At 50.0% G+C, this 15237-nt stretch overlaps 1 protein-coding gene across 6 annotated transcripts in view; it reads right to left on the minus strand.

Annotated features, from left to right (window-relative positions):
• The window catches only part of akap6 (A kinase (PRKA) anchor protein 6), a 42910-nt gene that overhangs the window by 18925 nt on the left and 8748 nt on the right, over positions 1-15237 (minus strand). For 5 of the 6 annotated variants that reach the window (XM_037242286.1, XM_037242285.1, XM_037242281.1 and 2 more), the window contains 5 exons: positions 13921-14017; positions 13688-13842; positions 5424-5539; positions 5003-5105; positions 1230-1394 (listed from right to left, as the gene is read on the minus strand). In XM_037242286.1, the coding sequence (XP_037098181.1) occupies positions 1230-1394; positions 5003-5105; positions 5424-5539; positions 13688-13842; positions 13921-14017 (636 nt within the window). The remainder of the gene's footprint in view (positions 1-1229; positions 1395-5002; positions 5106-5423; positions 5540-13687; positions 13843-13920; positions 14018-15237) is intronic. The other variant, XM_037242284.1, reaches the window with a different exon arrangement.

The following is a 15237-nucleotide window of genomic DNA, read 5'->3' on the forward strand; positions in this document are numbered from 1 at the left end:
TCGCTCTAGCGATGGCTCCATCTTTGAAGCTCCTGTGGTAAACCTGTCCGATTTGTTTCCCGACTCTGACATTGATTATTAAGGCTCAATCTTCTCCCGAGTGTAAATTTGTTCTTATGAATTGTGATCCTACGGCTGAAAATCTTTTTGAAGTGGCCGCTTTTAGGTGATGAAATGGTCTCTGAGAACTTATGATACACAGGAGGGAATTGTTAGAAAAATGTATATATATGTTATCATGCGTTCTCTAATCAATGCTTTACCGCAGTATTACTGCAATATATGCTTGCTGTTTGGCCTTGCTGTTTTTATGATGTACCACAGAAGAGAAAAGTTACGGCTGGGTCAGGAGAGAGGTTACAGCTGGGTCAGGCAGGACCAGCTGACAACTCAGCAAAAAGAAGACATCTACCGAGACAGTTCCTTTCTAACAAAGACCACTTTGTTAAACAACATGCCTCATTGCTGTCTTGCACCTCAGATGAACCTACAAGTGACCATCATTGTCAGGGTTTTCCAAACTATCTTAATCGTAGGATTATGTCGGAATGTATGTATCCAGTAATAAATAACCTAGCTTGTCCCATTCTACACAATGTCGTAAAGCATCCCTTGCTATGTTTTGACTAGAGGTCAAAGGTTTTCTTCTCTATCCAGGCCACTCAAATTCCTCTTTCCACATGTTCTTATCAGTATGTAAACACCTAGTGATTTCTTCCTTACGAGGCAAAGCCCACACGCGTTCCCCCTCCCCTTTTAGGGGCTTTTGCCTCACAAATGTGGGTAGGGCAAATCCAAATAAAAAGAGCGGGAGTGTACACAGATATTTAGTGTAGTGAGATTGTTGTGAAGCTATCTGTACTGCACTCCTCGCGAGAAAACACTTAATATTCTGTCTCACTTGTGGTTTGTTTGCTGTTGCTCTTCTCTTGAAATTTGTTCGGTCAGAGAAAAAACCTAACAGCGGACTTATTGCAGGCTAAACATGGCGCAAGTCAATTGAACTTCAAGTCAATGCGTAATGAGCACAAAAGGAGGATAAAAGGGACCCGACAAGCGGGACCACAGATAGCCCAAACATGGCAAGAGATCGTCAAGGACGCAGGACAGCACGAAGGAAGGAAGGGAGGAGTGAACGGAGGGAAGAAGGAAGGCAGGAAGGAAATGAAGACTAGAAGTTAGGAAGGCGGGAAGCAGGGAAACAAGCGTGAAGGAGAGGCATCGCCCACCTTGAAGCTGGCCAGCTGCTGGCGAGCGTGGTGCCGGGGCCGCCGCAGGCAGGAGTTAAAGATGAGCAGCTCAGCGTGTCGCAGCCACGCCTTCAGCTCCTCGATGCTGGCCCGCAGATGCTCCGGGACATCCGAGCACAGCGACGGCGGCGTCGAGTGCATCTTCTGCATGTGAAGATATGAAGACAATGGCTTCCGTCAATCGTCATGACTGGCAAATGCCGACGTCACTTTTTACGTTTCCACCATTTCAAGTGCAACTCAAAAGCAAACATTTCTTGCGTTTTCTCGTCCAGGTTAAAGCTAGCGTTGATGCTGTCGACAGTTCATGTTGTACAAGCGCAATGTTTCATCTTCCTGGAACGTCGTTTGTCCGAGCAAAGCAATTGCTTTTTGCTACGGCGCTCCCGAAATCGCAATAAACGCAAACTGTTTACGTTCATTGAAAAAAACTTTTTTGTTTATGAAAAAAAAATCATAGAAACCAGCCTGGAAATTTCTCATGACGGGGTTGTCGCAGCGGATCAAGGAAGCAAGGAAGCAAGGAAGGAAGGAAGGTGTGCAGATAAACACGGTTGCCAATGTTTGTTTTGCCGCGTTTGCTCCGAATGGCGTCTCGCTCACGCCACTCATCCGCGTCGATTAATTCCAGCGTGCACAGCTGGCGCCGTCTCATCACCGTGATGAAAGACGGCGGCGGCATTTTGTTCCACGGAAGAAACAAACAAAAAAGTCTCCCGTGGAGCGAGCGGATGCCGTGGCGCCAAGCACCATCTGTGCGTGTCTCATCTCCGCCATAAGCGCTTGACAACGACGGCGACGCGAGCCCCAGACACAAACAAACGTCTCGCGAATGAAAGGACGCCGGCAGTCCAACGGTCGCTCTTGCGCCTCCGTGAGCAGACGCTGACTCAACGGCCCGCAATTTGGGCCTTCAGATCTCGGCTCGCCATTCTATGGCTCGCAATTGTGCGGCTACCGCCAGCGCTGCTTGCGGGGCCGTCCGCCCTCACAGGGCATCTCGCCTTCGCCACATCAGAAGAGAATGAGCTCCTCCCTTCCCTTCCCTTCCGCATTCTGCCTTTCCTGGGGTTGGGCTGTCTTTTTTCCTCCTCACTTTCTATTTTCTTCCTCAACTCCCTCTTTGCCTCCTTCCTTATCTTTGTCTCCATCCTTCCATCTTTTCTTTGCCTTGTTGCGTGTTGTGCGGGATGTCCGATGTTGAGCCAGGAACAACAAAGATGTGGAGTATAGAGTTGGTCCTTTATTGGCAAGATCTTGGGTTGTTTAATGGCGGCCAACACACGAGGCACGGCAACAGATGAAACAACAGCTTCCTTCTCCAGGTCAGCTTCTTTTATACTGCCCGGAAAGGCGGGAACTTGTCACGTGACCATTTGGTACCTGAGTGTGGGGGGTGTTAGGGTTGATAGATTAGTTTGATCCTATTATTATGTTGGAATGTAACCCGTAATAATTAACCTAGCTTGTCCTGTCTTAACAAAGTAGTAGAACAAAGTGCTAAGATCCTTTGAACTGATTGACCAGCTCCAGAGGACGCAATCAAAGTTGTTCTGTTTACTCAACATCGTAAAACAACCCCTGCTATGATTTGATCAGAGGCCAGGGGTTTTACCCCCATCCTGTCCACACACCCCCCCACCCTGTTTCTCTCAATAAAAATGCTCTTGCAAGAGGCCTGAGTCAGACCTCAGTCGATCATCACTGTATGCACAGCGACGAATGACTCTCCACTTGCAAGTGTTTAAAAGGGCATACTCTCTCCCGTGTGGTTCTTGCAAAATAAGTTAGAGTGAGAACCACTCTAACAGGGGGCGTCACCCCCCTGTGTGTGTGCGTGTGTGTCTGCGTTCATGCAGTTATGTGTGTTGTATTCGAGTTCTGATTGAGCAGTTGTGTTTATATAAACTAATAAAAAGAATTGTACAGATATGAGCATCAAAACGCACATGAGATTGTCTAACCTAACAGAACATGTACACATTGCTGTTGCTCTCTCTTCAGCCTCCTCATTTTCGCTCCCAAAACATACTTCCCCCGTTGCATCTTTCCATTCTTGCCGCCTGCTGCTCTTTGCCGTCCGTGTTGTTTTGCACGGGTATCAGACAAAGATAACACAAGCAAAACCTAAAATGCCGTTTGAAAACGCTGATGAGATTGATGAAGGGAAAGACAACGCTAGCTGCTGCCTCCTGTGCGTGTGAGAAGGTCCCTTACCCCTTAAATTCCAAATTAATTGTGTGACATTTACATTTGCTGGATCATCTTAAACATCAAAGTGGGAAAACACCGCCCAAAGAAGAAGAATGGGACAAACCAAACTCCTCTTTTTTTTCCCACAATGCACTCGGGGCTTCGGAAGATACCTTGCCTTTTTCTTTTCGGCCCCTTTACTCGATTAAACTCAGGCAAGATTTGTGGGAGCATTCAAGAACCACAAAGTCGCTGGTGTAGACAACACGCACGCATGCACGCAGTGCCCCACCCCACTGGATGAAGTGCCTCGGTGCAAGCTCACAATTAACAGTAGTGTCGAACTCTGCCAAGAAACACACACACTTGAAAATAAGGTTTTGTTGGTCCCCGGTGTTGCTATGGTTACGAGGTCGAGTTCCCCCAGCATTTGAGGGGAACAGCGAGGTTCTTTAACGGTCACACGGAGGGAACGCACACGCACAAAGCTCTTCTAAAGCATCCCGGAAGACACACGCACGCACGCTTCGAGTGAGCCACACAAACATCGATCTTGTTGGACATCAAAACTGTCCAAATCCATCCATCGCGCCGCTATTCATCCATGACGAAACAAACGACTAATTTCATCATGGAAAAATGGAATCAAGTTTAGTACGTTTTGGTTCGTGAAAAGAAGCAACTCAAAGCTACACTGCTACGTCGCCGGCGCTACGTCACCTCGACAATGGCACCGGCAGTGAAAAATTGAGCGAAGCTGATCAAGAAGCGAGAATCTTAATAAGGCACGGCGACGTTTGTCGGCCGCCGCCAAGACTTGCGACAAGACGGCGACCTTGCACCCGGTCGAGAGGACCATCAATATTTCAGTGCCGCAGTTGACGCATCAAAAATCGTAGATGGAGAAGCAGACGTAGAACAACGGGCGGCAGCGGCGGCGGCGGCGGCAGCAGCGGCGGCGGCGGCAGCAGCGACAGCGGCGGCGGCGGCAGCGGCGATCCCTCTCTCATGGAAAATTGATGCGTGGCATGAATATTCATACGCGGATGAATATTTGAGCTGGCCGGCCTCCTTTGGAGGAATTAGCTTCATCTTTACACTTATCAATAATTTGCAGGCCAGTTGAGTGTGTTGGACCATGAATTAGTCATGTCAAAGTTGGAGATGCGACAAGAAAGAATCTCAAACAAAATTGTGAAATGCAGGTGTGTGTGTGTCTTTTTAGTGCGTCTCTCTCGTATGCATTCATTTTGCTGCATGCGTGTGCAGTACATCTCTTGTGTTCATTTGTTTTGTGATGGTCTTTCAGTTTTTTAAGAGTGTGTATTTGTGAATCTTTGCATTTGTGAGGATTCTTTTTTGTGTTTTTATGTTTTGCTAATTGTGTGTGCGCTTGTGCATTTGTTTTTCCACGCGTGTTTTGATGTTTGATCTTCTGTCAGCTCATCAAACCAGTCGCTGTTGGCGGGCGCCATTTTGTTGGCGGTTCAATGCTCATTTGCCAACGGCAAGGGAGGAGGGGAGGGGCAAGGGGGCGGGCGAGCGGACGGCGGTCTTACCTGCGGCAGATGCTGCTTCGACATGGGCGGCCGTGGGATGTCGCTGGCCGCGGCGTCCGCGTCCGTGAGCAGCTCCTCGTAGGTGCGCTCAAAGTCTTGCTGCCTGAAGGAGGGGAAAACACACCTGACGTGGACCGACAGGTACAAGTACCAGAGATGAGGCGTGTGATGGCGCACTGGAATCGACTCTGAACAAAATGACAAGGGGCGGCAAGACAAGTCTTTCTCTGGAGCCGCTCAGCCTAAACGCTCTCAGATACGCGCACATCTGTCCTCTCAGAAAACCAAAAGGGTTGCAGGAGGCAAGCACGACTTCAATGGATTTAGCATGTGCGCTCGCTCCCTCACTCGTTCCCTCACCAATTTCGCTCAATCAAGCAAATACGAGAAGCGACTCACTCGGTGGCACTGGCTCACGTACCTGTCTACGTGGCACCCCCCACCGGCGGGCGAGGCGTAGCGCAGGCCGGCAAGCTTGGCGGCCAACTGCCGGAGGGAGTCTGGCTGGGCGTCATAGTGACTGCAAAGCAGTTCTGCCTGAGGGGGGGACAAAGACAGAATTTGTGACCGCAGCTGCGATCGCGACACTGTTGTTTTCTCTGTCGGATCTAAATGTTCTCGTTGAGCATGTTTAAAAAGTTTGGAGTCAAAAGCAATCAACATCTGGAACAGTGTGCCAGATTAGCCTCTATGATGGAGCTACAAAGGGTGCTGCGCCGTCCGGCCTCATCCCGCATGCGAGCTGACATAAATCAGGCGCACCGTTTGCGCCAATCGCATTCGGTGGAACAAATGAGCTCTGGTACGAGCGAGCGGCTGAGCGTGAAGAGCGCGCCCAGCGCACTCGAAGCGAGCAGCGGTCTCCTTCACGTGCGTCACGCCACGAATCCGGGCCACTCGCCGCCGCTCGCGTGTAATTGCGTACAAATTGTATGGAGATGAGGCTGGCGCGGACACGCCACCGTCGTCGGCCGTCTCATCTACTTAGCGGAAGGATCCGGAAAGGTCATCCAATCTGTGGAGGCGGTGCGCCTCAATCAGGGAGCTAATAAACAAAACGGCAGCATGCAATCATCTGCGGACATGTGGAGAGCGGCGGGAAAAAAACAACCTGTGAGCCAGCTGACTTGCTCACGGCTGCTCCCGATTGTTCTTTCTTTCTGATGACACGTGGAAGGAAGGCGACGGCCGAGAGCAGAGCGCAAGATTGCGGTGCAGCCGATCACAACGCGGCAGAGCGGCGCTCTACTATGTAGGCTTGCTCGCTTTTCAGGGCTTCATTTTGTTGACGTTTTCTTCAAGCTTGTTGACCCTATATTGTTAAAACTACCGTAATTTTCGGACTATAAGTCGCACCGGAGTATAAGTCGCACCAGCCATAAAATGCCCAAAAAAGTGAAAAAAAAACATATAAGTCGCTCCGGAGTATTAGTCGCATTTTGGGGGGCAATTTATTCGACAAAATCCAACACCAAGAACAGTCATGAACGAGCAACAACAGGCTAAACGATAGGTATGCTAACGTGACATAAACACAAACTAAGAGCTGAGAACGGCCCTGACGTAAAATTCAGAGTTATTCAAAAAACTATTACATAAATAACACGTTAATAAAACCATCTGTGTCACTCCAATTCATTAAATCCATCAATCGTCCTTTGTCAACAATGCGTGCGCGCCGCTGACGGCTCTTGCACTTAAAAATATTCCACAGGCCCATATAACGATATATAAATTATATATCAAATAACTATTATATAAGCAATAATGTTATCAAACCATCTGTGCACTCTAAATCATTAAATCCATCGATCAAATTCCTCGTCCTTTGTCAACATCGCCGCGCGTGCGCCCTGACGTCAGCCTCGTCGTTATTCCACAGATCTACTATATAACTATATTGTAGCGTTAACAAAGTTCAAGGAAAGACGTGGGTTTGGTAAACGGCTCTTTATTTAACAAAACAAACTTACAGGCGTGTGGCGGCGTGGACTTCCAGCCACGGAAGAGGAAGAGAGCTCCATACAATAGGACCGGGCGTGCGTAAAAGCCATGACCGAGCCCCATCCACCGTCCTCGGACAGAGCGCCGGCCCTCGACTTCCATCCACGGAGGTGAAAGACAGCTCGGTAGAGGAGGACCGGGCGTGCGTAAAAGCATTGTCCGAGCCCCATTTATGTTTACATAAAGGACAAAGATTGACTCGACGAGCTGCTGCTGACGCGACGTCGCGCTGCTGTCGTCACTTGAAATTCAAATTACAGTAATCCCTTGCTACATTGCGGTTCGTTTATCGCGGTTTCATTATTTATTTATTTAATTTTTTTTTTGAAATTTTTTGAAAAAAACCCCACATATAAGTCGCTCCTGAGTATAAGTCGCACCCAAACTATGAAAAAAAACGCGACTTATAGTCCGAAAATTGCGGTACATAGAATTTTTGGCCCGAAATTGTTGGCCACAGATTGTTGGCCCTTGATTGTTAAAACTAGATTGTCGGCCCCAAATTGTTGGACCTAGATTGTAAAAACTAGATTGTTATCCCGAGATTGTTGGCCCTAGATTGTTAAAGCTAGATTGTTGGCTCTAGAGTCATGCTTATGTTTATTGGCCTGTTGCTACTCCAATAGGGAGATACTCCAATAAGCAGGGATGAGAACGGCAAATGAAAAAAAACACTGAAAAGTAGCCAGGGTCTGGGGGCCGCATGCCCCACTGGGGGGGGCCAAAGGACCCCCATTGGGGGGGCCTGTGCCCCCCCCCACTTGCCGCAGGGGGCCAGGGGCCTGTGCCCCCCCAATGGGGGCCGCAGTGGGCCATGGGCCACAGGCCCCCATTGGGGGCTGCAGGGGCCACAGGCCCCTATTGGGGGCCGCAAGGCCCACAGGCCCCCATTGGGGGTCGCAGGGGGCCAGGGGCAACACCCCGGAGGGGGCTCAGGGGGAAAAGCTCCCTGGAAACTCCTGGATTTTGGCAGTATAGCAATCCCAAAACCATTAATTTCATCACTCAATTTCAACAGTTTAGTTAAAAAAATATTCCTGCTTGGTGGGCTACCAAGGTGAATATAATACAGTCAAGCCTCGGTTCTCGAACACAATCCGTTCCAGAAGGCGGTTCGAGAAGCGAATCGGTCGAATTCCGAATCTATTTTCCCGTTACATATAATGGAAAAGTGTTAATCCGTTCCAAGACTTTAAGCATTTTTTCATTTGCGCATTTTTGTCCGATCGCTCAACTGCAGCGCACCGCCGAACGCGCAACCGTAGCGCGTCGCCGACTGCGCAACTGCACCGCGTTGGTTGCATTATTGTGACAGAGCCGTCGCTGAAATTTAGAAAATATTTTTAAACTCCTGATGTACTTTCCAAAATTCAAGTGGACCTAAGTGCGCAGGGAACTTAATTTTGTCCGATCGCGCAACTGCAGCGCACCACCGAACGTGCAAACGTAGCGCGTCGCCAACCGCGCAACTGCACCGCGCTGGTCGCATTATTGTGACAGAGCCGTCGCTGAAATTTAGAAAATATTTTTAAAGTCCTGATGTACTTTCCAAAATTTAAGTGGACCTCAGTGCGCAGGGAGCTTAATTTTGTCCGATCGCGCAACCGCAGCGCGCCGGGCGCTCATTGTCGCATTGCTTTAAGAGCGTCTTTGTGTTCCGAGTTGTAAGATGTCGCGGCTCTCGAGCCATGCCCATCTGAAGCAGTTCCTGATCCCGTTCGACTTGTCTATTTCCCTGGCACGATCCTCGTCTTTTTTCTCTAAAACTTTCGCCATGCTGGCTAAAACGTTTGCTAATTAGGCAAATGAGTAGGCAAATGATGTGACGAAAGTAGCGCCAAAATGCTGCCGAAAATAAGGCGGCTGTTGTCCCAATACTGCTGCTCCAACGGATCTACACGATTCACGAAAATGATACTCCCGACGGAAAAAAACACGGAAATCCGCGGAAGATTCTCATCCCTGAATAAGAGGGTGTTTTTGTCTTGATAGAGCAGAGCGGTGGGTAATGATACAGGATCAATAACGGAAATGAGGGCACAGCGCACGCAAATACACACACGCGCGTGCGCTCACGTCAATACTGTAATAGTAATAGTGGAATGTATTAAGCTGTTGAATGAACGCTCCACTTTGATCTTAGACGCAACAGTGAATATGAGGGCCAGATGAACATGCACACGCGCACGCACATTCGTGTTTTGTTGCTTTTCTAAACAAACACATCTCAAATATGCATATAAGCAAGGATGTCAACGGATGGATGGACAGAACAAGATGGAGGACCTTTGGTCTTCGCTTGTAAGCTTCTCTTGTTGGCCTGTTTGTTAGCTTTGTTGGTGGCTAACCAGTTAGCCCACCCACATGGGTGTTGTCGGGTCACGTTTGAGCTCGCCAGTCTTCAATGCGCTGCTGTTCCCCATGCGCTAAATGACCTGCTAGCTGCTAGCAGCTAGCATCTCACAAACACGTGCTTTTCGCGTGTGTGCGTTTCAGATGAAGACGCGTCAGGTGTTGACAAAGTGGCGTCGGCGGGTGTTTGAGGAGCGGGTGGGGTGGGGGGTAGGTGCTGCAGCGCCTCCCATTAATGGAGCAAATTAACATTAGCCAGCATGCTAATTAACATGCAAGCTAATTAGGAAATAATTAAGACACACAAAACTGGAGGAAACACACGAGTCAGTGTGAGAGAGAACATGAAGGCTTTCCAACAAAATTGATCAAACGAATCCGAGCATCTGTTGTCCTCCATTCCTCCATCCAGAATACCACGTGACACATACACTCTTCCAAAATAGTCAGGCAACATGAGGCGATCAGTTTGGAGACGTAACTTCCTCAAGTGTCGGCGGATTAATTTGATTAAATGGCGAAGGTGCAGGGGGCGGGGCATAGCTTGCTTTTGACATTTCGGCAGTCAATTAAACTTCAAGACGATGGATGGGCCTTTCTTTTTGCCGTTCTCTGGGGCGGCATCGCTGTCTTGTCGCCTTCATCCTCGTCATAATCAAACTCTCCGGTCAAAGCGGAATAATTGTCAATGAATATTTAACAAGGATTCTGATGGAGCGATAGGCATCCTTCCCCCCTCGCTCTCGCTCAGCTCGTGCTGGCGCACGCACGCTCTCGCAGCGTGGCCAGCGGTGCGTTGCGCTGGCGGTGGATTGCAAGGGGGGGGGTCGTGATGATGAAGCACAGAATACACAATTAACAAAGGGCCTCGCACATACAGTAACCAGGCCGCGCTACGACAGGCTAGGCTAGGGTAGGCTAGGCGTGGGCGGACATTTTGAGTGGCAGTGACATTGAAATGAAGCGGGAGAGGTCGCCGGGCCAATCGCTGCTTGTAGATGACAAGCTGAGGGACGCCGAGCCAGCCCGAATAATATTTCAAGGTGCTAAACAAGATGGTAACAGTTAGTGGCGGCAAAAATGATGAGGTGGCTTCTTACGAGAGCCGGCTGGGCAGAATGGGAAAATAACACATCCCTCCGTTCGGTCGCTAGGTGAGGTCGCCAGATCCACAAACGGACCGCTTGCCAGTTACAGCCGAGACGCCTTTCGACGGACCGGTGGGTTGCTTTGTCAGTCGTTGTGCACTTGGGTGGCGATGATGCCGCAGATTCAAATTCCTCATCAGTCTTTTTTAGAGGAACTTGCTCACTTTTTTGTTTTACATTACTGATTGCTTCCTCAAAGCAACCAAAGATGCGATTGTTATTTGTCACTAGCAGATTGTCGGTGATGTACGATGAAACGCGCCGGCTCCCGTGAGGACCTTTTTGGTGTCCGTTGAATGACGCGCGCTCCCTCGGGACGCGTCCCCGGCGGCGTTCTCGAGTGGTGGCGAATCTGCCGCCCATGAGAACCCCTCGCGGCCGATGACAAACGATGCCTCAATGACCTCATCTGCGGTGATTTCGTGCGCCTCTCAGGTACAAAGACACACGCACGCCTGCCTCCATCATCCCTTCATCCACTCATCCAACACGTCATTTCTTCTTTCCTCCTCAGTCGCTTCTACCATGTTTATGGAGCACCGACGTGCTAAGTTCTCCTGAAATGGCAACCAGAGCACAAGCGAGGGCACAAGCGAGGGCACAAGCGAGGGCACAAGCAAGGGCACAAGCGAGGGCACAAGCGGGGTACCGCCCGCCTGCGTCACGCTCCATCCGGCACGTCGACAGCGCTTTTCCAAAATGCACTCTGAATAGGAATAGCCACATCTTCATCTATGCCCTTATGCTGAGTCTGGGAGCCGAGATGACATCGGCATCACCCATCCCTCCATCCATTTCAATTAACTTGTCTCTGTCCATCCGTCCATCCATCCATCCATCGTAGACTTTTGACTTGTTAGCTTAAGGAACATGTAGATTTGGTTGGCTTTCTAAAAGTGTGCAAATCAACCGTCGTGTGCCAGCGAGCAAGCGTGTGTGAATACAAAGAAGTGAAACAAGGTTGAAATGTGGTTTTGATTGGCTTTGAGAGCGGCGGGGGGTGGGGGTTGGGGCGAGGACGACAAGGGGGAGTCGTAATTGAGTCATCAGGAGGACGCGTGTGTGTGTCCGTGCGCATTGGCGTGCGCAAATGTTTACATCTACAAGCGAGTGTGTGTGTGAGTGCGCGCGTGTGTTTGTGCGTGTGTGTTTTATCGTGGTGGGCTGAATTATTTCTCCACACTCCCTAATGAAAAATAGATGGAAGCCAATGTTCCACACATGCACACAGAGGCGTTGGTGTGGACTGAGCCAAACTCTGCTTTTCTCAAAGCACCGCCCTCTTTTTTTTTCAAATTGGATTCAGGCAAGGGCTTGGCAGACAGTCGTTGTGCCCGGCCCGGCCCAGCCCAGCTGCTCCCAATTTAAGCTTCGTGTTCCGACGGTGAGAGTCGGGACGCTTTGCGGGATCCATCGTCAACTTGGGGTTGCGTCAGCTATATGACTCGATGATGTCATGTCGAGTTGGCTTCAAGGGGAGCCCGAGTCTAAACGGGCACTTCGGACAGAATTGTTTTGCGAGGTCCGAATGACACTTTTTAGTGTCATGGCTGCTTTTAATTCAAGCGTGTCGCGTCGCAGCAAATGTTTCTCTCAAAGTCAAGCGTGACTAAATTCATCTTTTGAAAAAAAGTTTTGTTTGCGTGACACGATTTGAACATGATGTTTTATGCATGGCCTTCTCGTATTCATTTGCGTGTCTGCGCGTGCATACCTGCGCTGTTGCCGCCAGCACATGGCACACATCACACGTGACGGCGACTTTGCCGCCGCGTGCGGATTAACAGCAACACGGAGCTCCAAGATTAATCTTAAATGATGGAAAGTGAAGTGCCAGCGTCTGATTGGTTGTCGCAGGTATCAGCCAGGAGTCCGACGGGCCCTAATTTGGTTTTTGGGAGATTGCAATAACCTCAGGACATTACTGAAATGAGTCGCACGCAAATAATCTTGACGCTCTTTTCGCCTTATCCCCACTTGAAAGTCAACTCAGTCCTGTTTGAAGTTCATACTCAACTGTATCTGTCTCTCTCGCTCTCACACACGCACACACACACACACACACACAAACACAGAGTCACTCACGTGCGCGCACACAGTCGTTGTGGTCTGTGGGGTGAAATAGATGCCCGAGGACATCATGCTGTCTTAACCAGCTGCACTGATAAGCGTGTACACGCATGGGCATGGGCACAGCTCAGGCTGTGTGAAGTGCCACCCCGGGGGATCACTTTTCCTTCAATATTTGCTGCCCTCCATCAACAAAGACACACTAAACAGTGCACCGTTGAACAAAAGCCAGACATCAGGTGCGTGTGTCTTTTTTGTGTGTGTTGCAATGTGCACATCTGGAGCCATCACGCCCCCCTGCTTGTCGTCTTCTTGGGAGGAGCCATTGCTCTCCTCTCAGAAGGCCGAGCACATCCCTTCCCCTTGCCAGACAAATCCCACTAAGCTGTTGAATATGAGGCCGCTGCGGCTACCAAACACCTCACTCGCTCACTCGCTCTCACGCAACCTTTACCGCCGTCTTCAATATGCAACAAAACACAGCAGATGTTACTCGCCGATGGTCGCGCACACATCGCAAATCCTTCAAATGCTGCGACACGCTGCCGATGGGTTGCGTATGCGTGCTAATCCCCACGCCGGTGGTCTTGTAGGAGCGCTCTACTTGCCGACATGAGTGGATCTTCTCCTGGGCGCCTAATACTACAACCCCGACTGTGATATTTCCTGACATTTACACGAATCGGAGCAATGCCGGCAGAAACGCAAGCACGACGCCGAGAGCCGAGGAAGGAACAATTTGGTGGCTGGGCCATTATTCAGATTGTGGATGGACAGACAGAGAGCTGACTGCTAGTGGCTTGATGGAACTGAGGAGTGTTCCTCCTTTAATTGAGTTGATCCTCATGTGTGCGCGTCCGGCGGCCTCTGCGTGTCGCGTACAACGCAAGATGTAGCGATGCAAGTCGTCGTATCATTTTTCGATCTCGAAGGCGCTTTCATAATTTCCAATATTGACTGCGAGCGGACCACGGCGCCGCTGTTCCGTCGAGGTCACGTTCAATACACACCGCGTGAGACATGAGGCCAAGACAACAACGAGGACGCAAATGGTAAGGCCCGGCATCTGGCAAAAGAAACAAAAGCACGTTGGCAAGGGCGGCGTTCTTACCCGCAGGTCGTCGTCTCGCTGCAACGGGCCAGCGTGCTGCAGCAGGCGCGCAGAAACCTGGCGTAGGGCACGCAGCATCCAAGCGTGCTGGCGGCGGATCTGAAGCTGGAGCTGGTCCCACTGACCCGAGACCATGTGCAGGATGCCGCGCAGTTCTGAGGGCAAAAAAGGAACATCAACGCCATCAAGGTTCATCCAAATATAACTCTCATTATTGCACTATGAGCGTGTACCTGATTGCTGGGCAGGTATGATGGCGAGCAATGCCCTCCCATCCTCCATGATGCGCTCTTGCAGTGTGCTGTGGCTGTCCACGTTGACTTTGAACGTCTGCAAACACATCGTACGAGAGGCTGCTGTCCACATTCAAAGGGACAAAACGGGCAGAGATAATGGACGCATGGACACTCAACGGCAAGGCGCCAAATCCTGCACCAACTTCTGCTAAATGGGCTGTCGCTCGTCTGGCGCTTTTCTACCTTTGGTGCACTTCATGGTGCAGCGGGCACCATCGCCAAGACGCTCGATCCCGTCAGCGAGTTGACGACAAAAGTGACTGTAGCGCGTAACGACCGAGTCAACCGAGTCAACTGAATCAAACGAGCCGCTCGTCCCCTGTACCGCACTTTCAACAAACAACGGGCCAAAGGAAATTGCAATCGACGACACCGCTGGCGTGTGCGTCAAACACGACATCAAGTGACAAACAGGCAACTAAGCACGCTGGCGCACGCTAACAACTACAAAGCGCAAGTGTGACTATCAGACACGCGCACAGTGACAGTGTGGTGCCGCAAAGCGCTACTAGCCGTTTAGCTAGGCCCTTAAAATTTCGTTTGCTTCCAAGACACGCGCGCCGATCCTAATTGAAGCTAACCGGCGCTAACGGGGTGTGCTGCTGATACACGCAACACGCGGGGGACACGCAACAAGCGAGCACCTAAACACATGCGCACGGCTAAACAAGCATCCACATAAGCCAAGTGTGTGTGTGTGTGTGTGTGTGTGTGTGTGTGTGTGTGTGTGTGTGTGTGTGTGTGTGTGTGTGTGTGTGTGTATGTGTGTGCGCGCGTGTGTGTGCGCGCATGTGTGCGTGCGCGTGTGCGTGATGTTCTGCTGCGTTAATAGATGCTCATTTGGAAGTCTGTCCAGGAACATGCAAATGTATGCAAATAGCTGTGTGTGTCGGTGTGTGTGCGCGCATGTGTGTGTGTTGAAAACAGGGCTGTTTGTATCTAATTTCTTTAAACAATGCAAATAAAATGTTTTTTGCGTTTCCAATTTTGCATGACGAATGTTTGGTGTCGCTTCGGCGTGGGTCCGGATGTGTGTAGCTGATTGTTGTCTGTTTTTCTTTTTTCCTAGAAAATGAAGAAAATCAAGTAAAATCAAGAGCGACAGCGTTGTCAGTGCGAGTGTGCGTTCAGGCGGTCCTTTAAATAGGCGGATCAAATGTGCCATTAAAAAAAGAAGAGAAGGTGGAGGAACGTGATGCAAATTGGAGGAGAGTGAGACGAGTGATCAAGAAAGATGAGACGCAGCAGCATGTG

Source organism: Syngnathus acus, chromosome 22 (genome assembly GCF_901709675.1).
Source record: "Syngnathus acus chromosome 22, fSynAcu1.2, whole genome shotgun sequence".
NCBI lineage: Eukaryota > Metazoa > Chordata > Actinopteri > Syngnathiformes > Syngnathidae > Syngnathus > Syngnathus acus.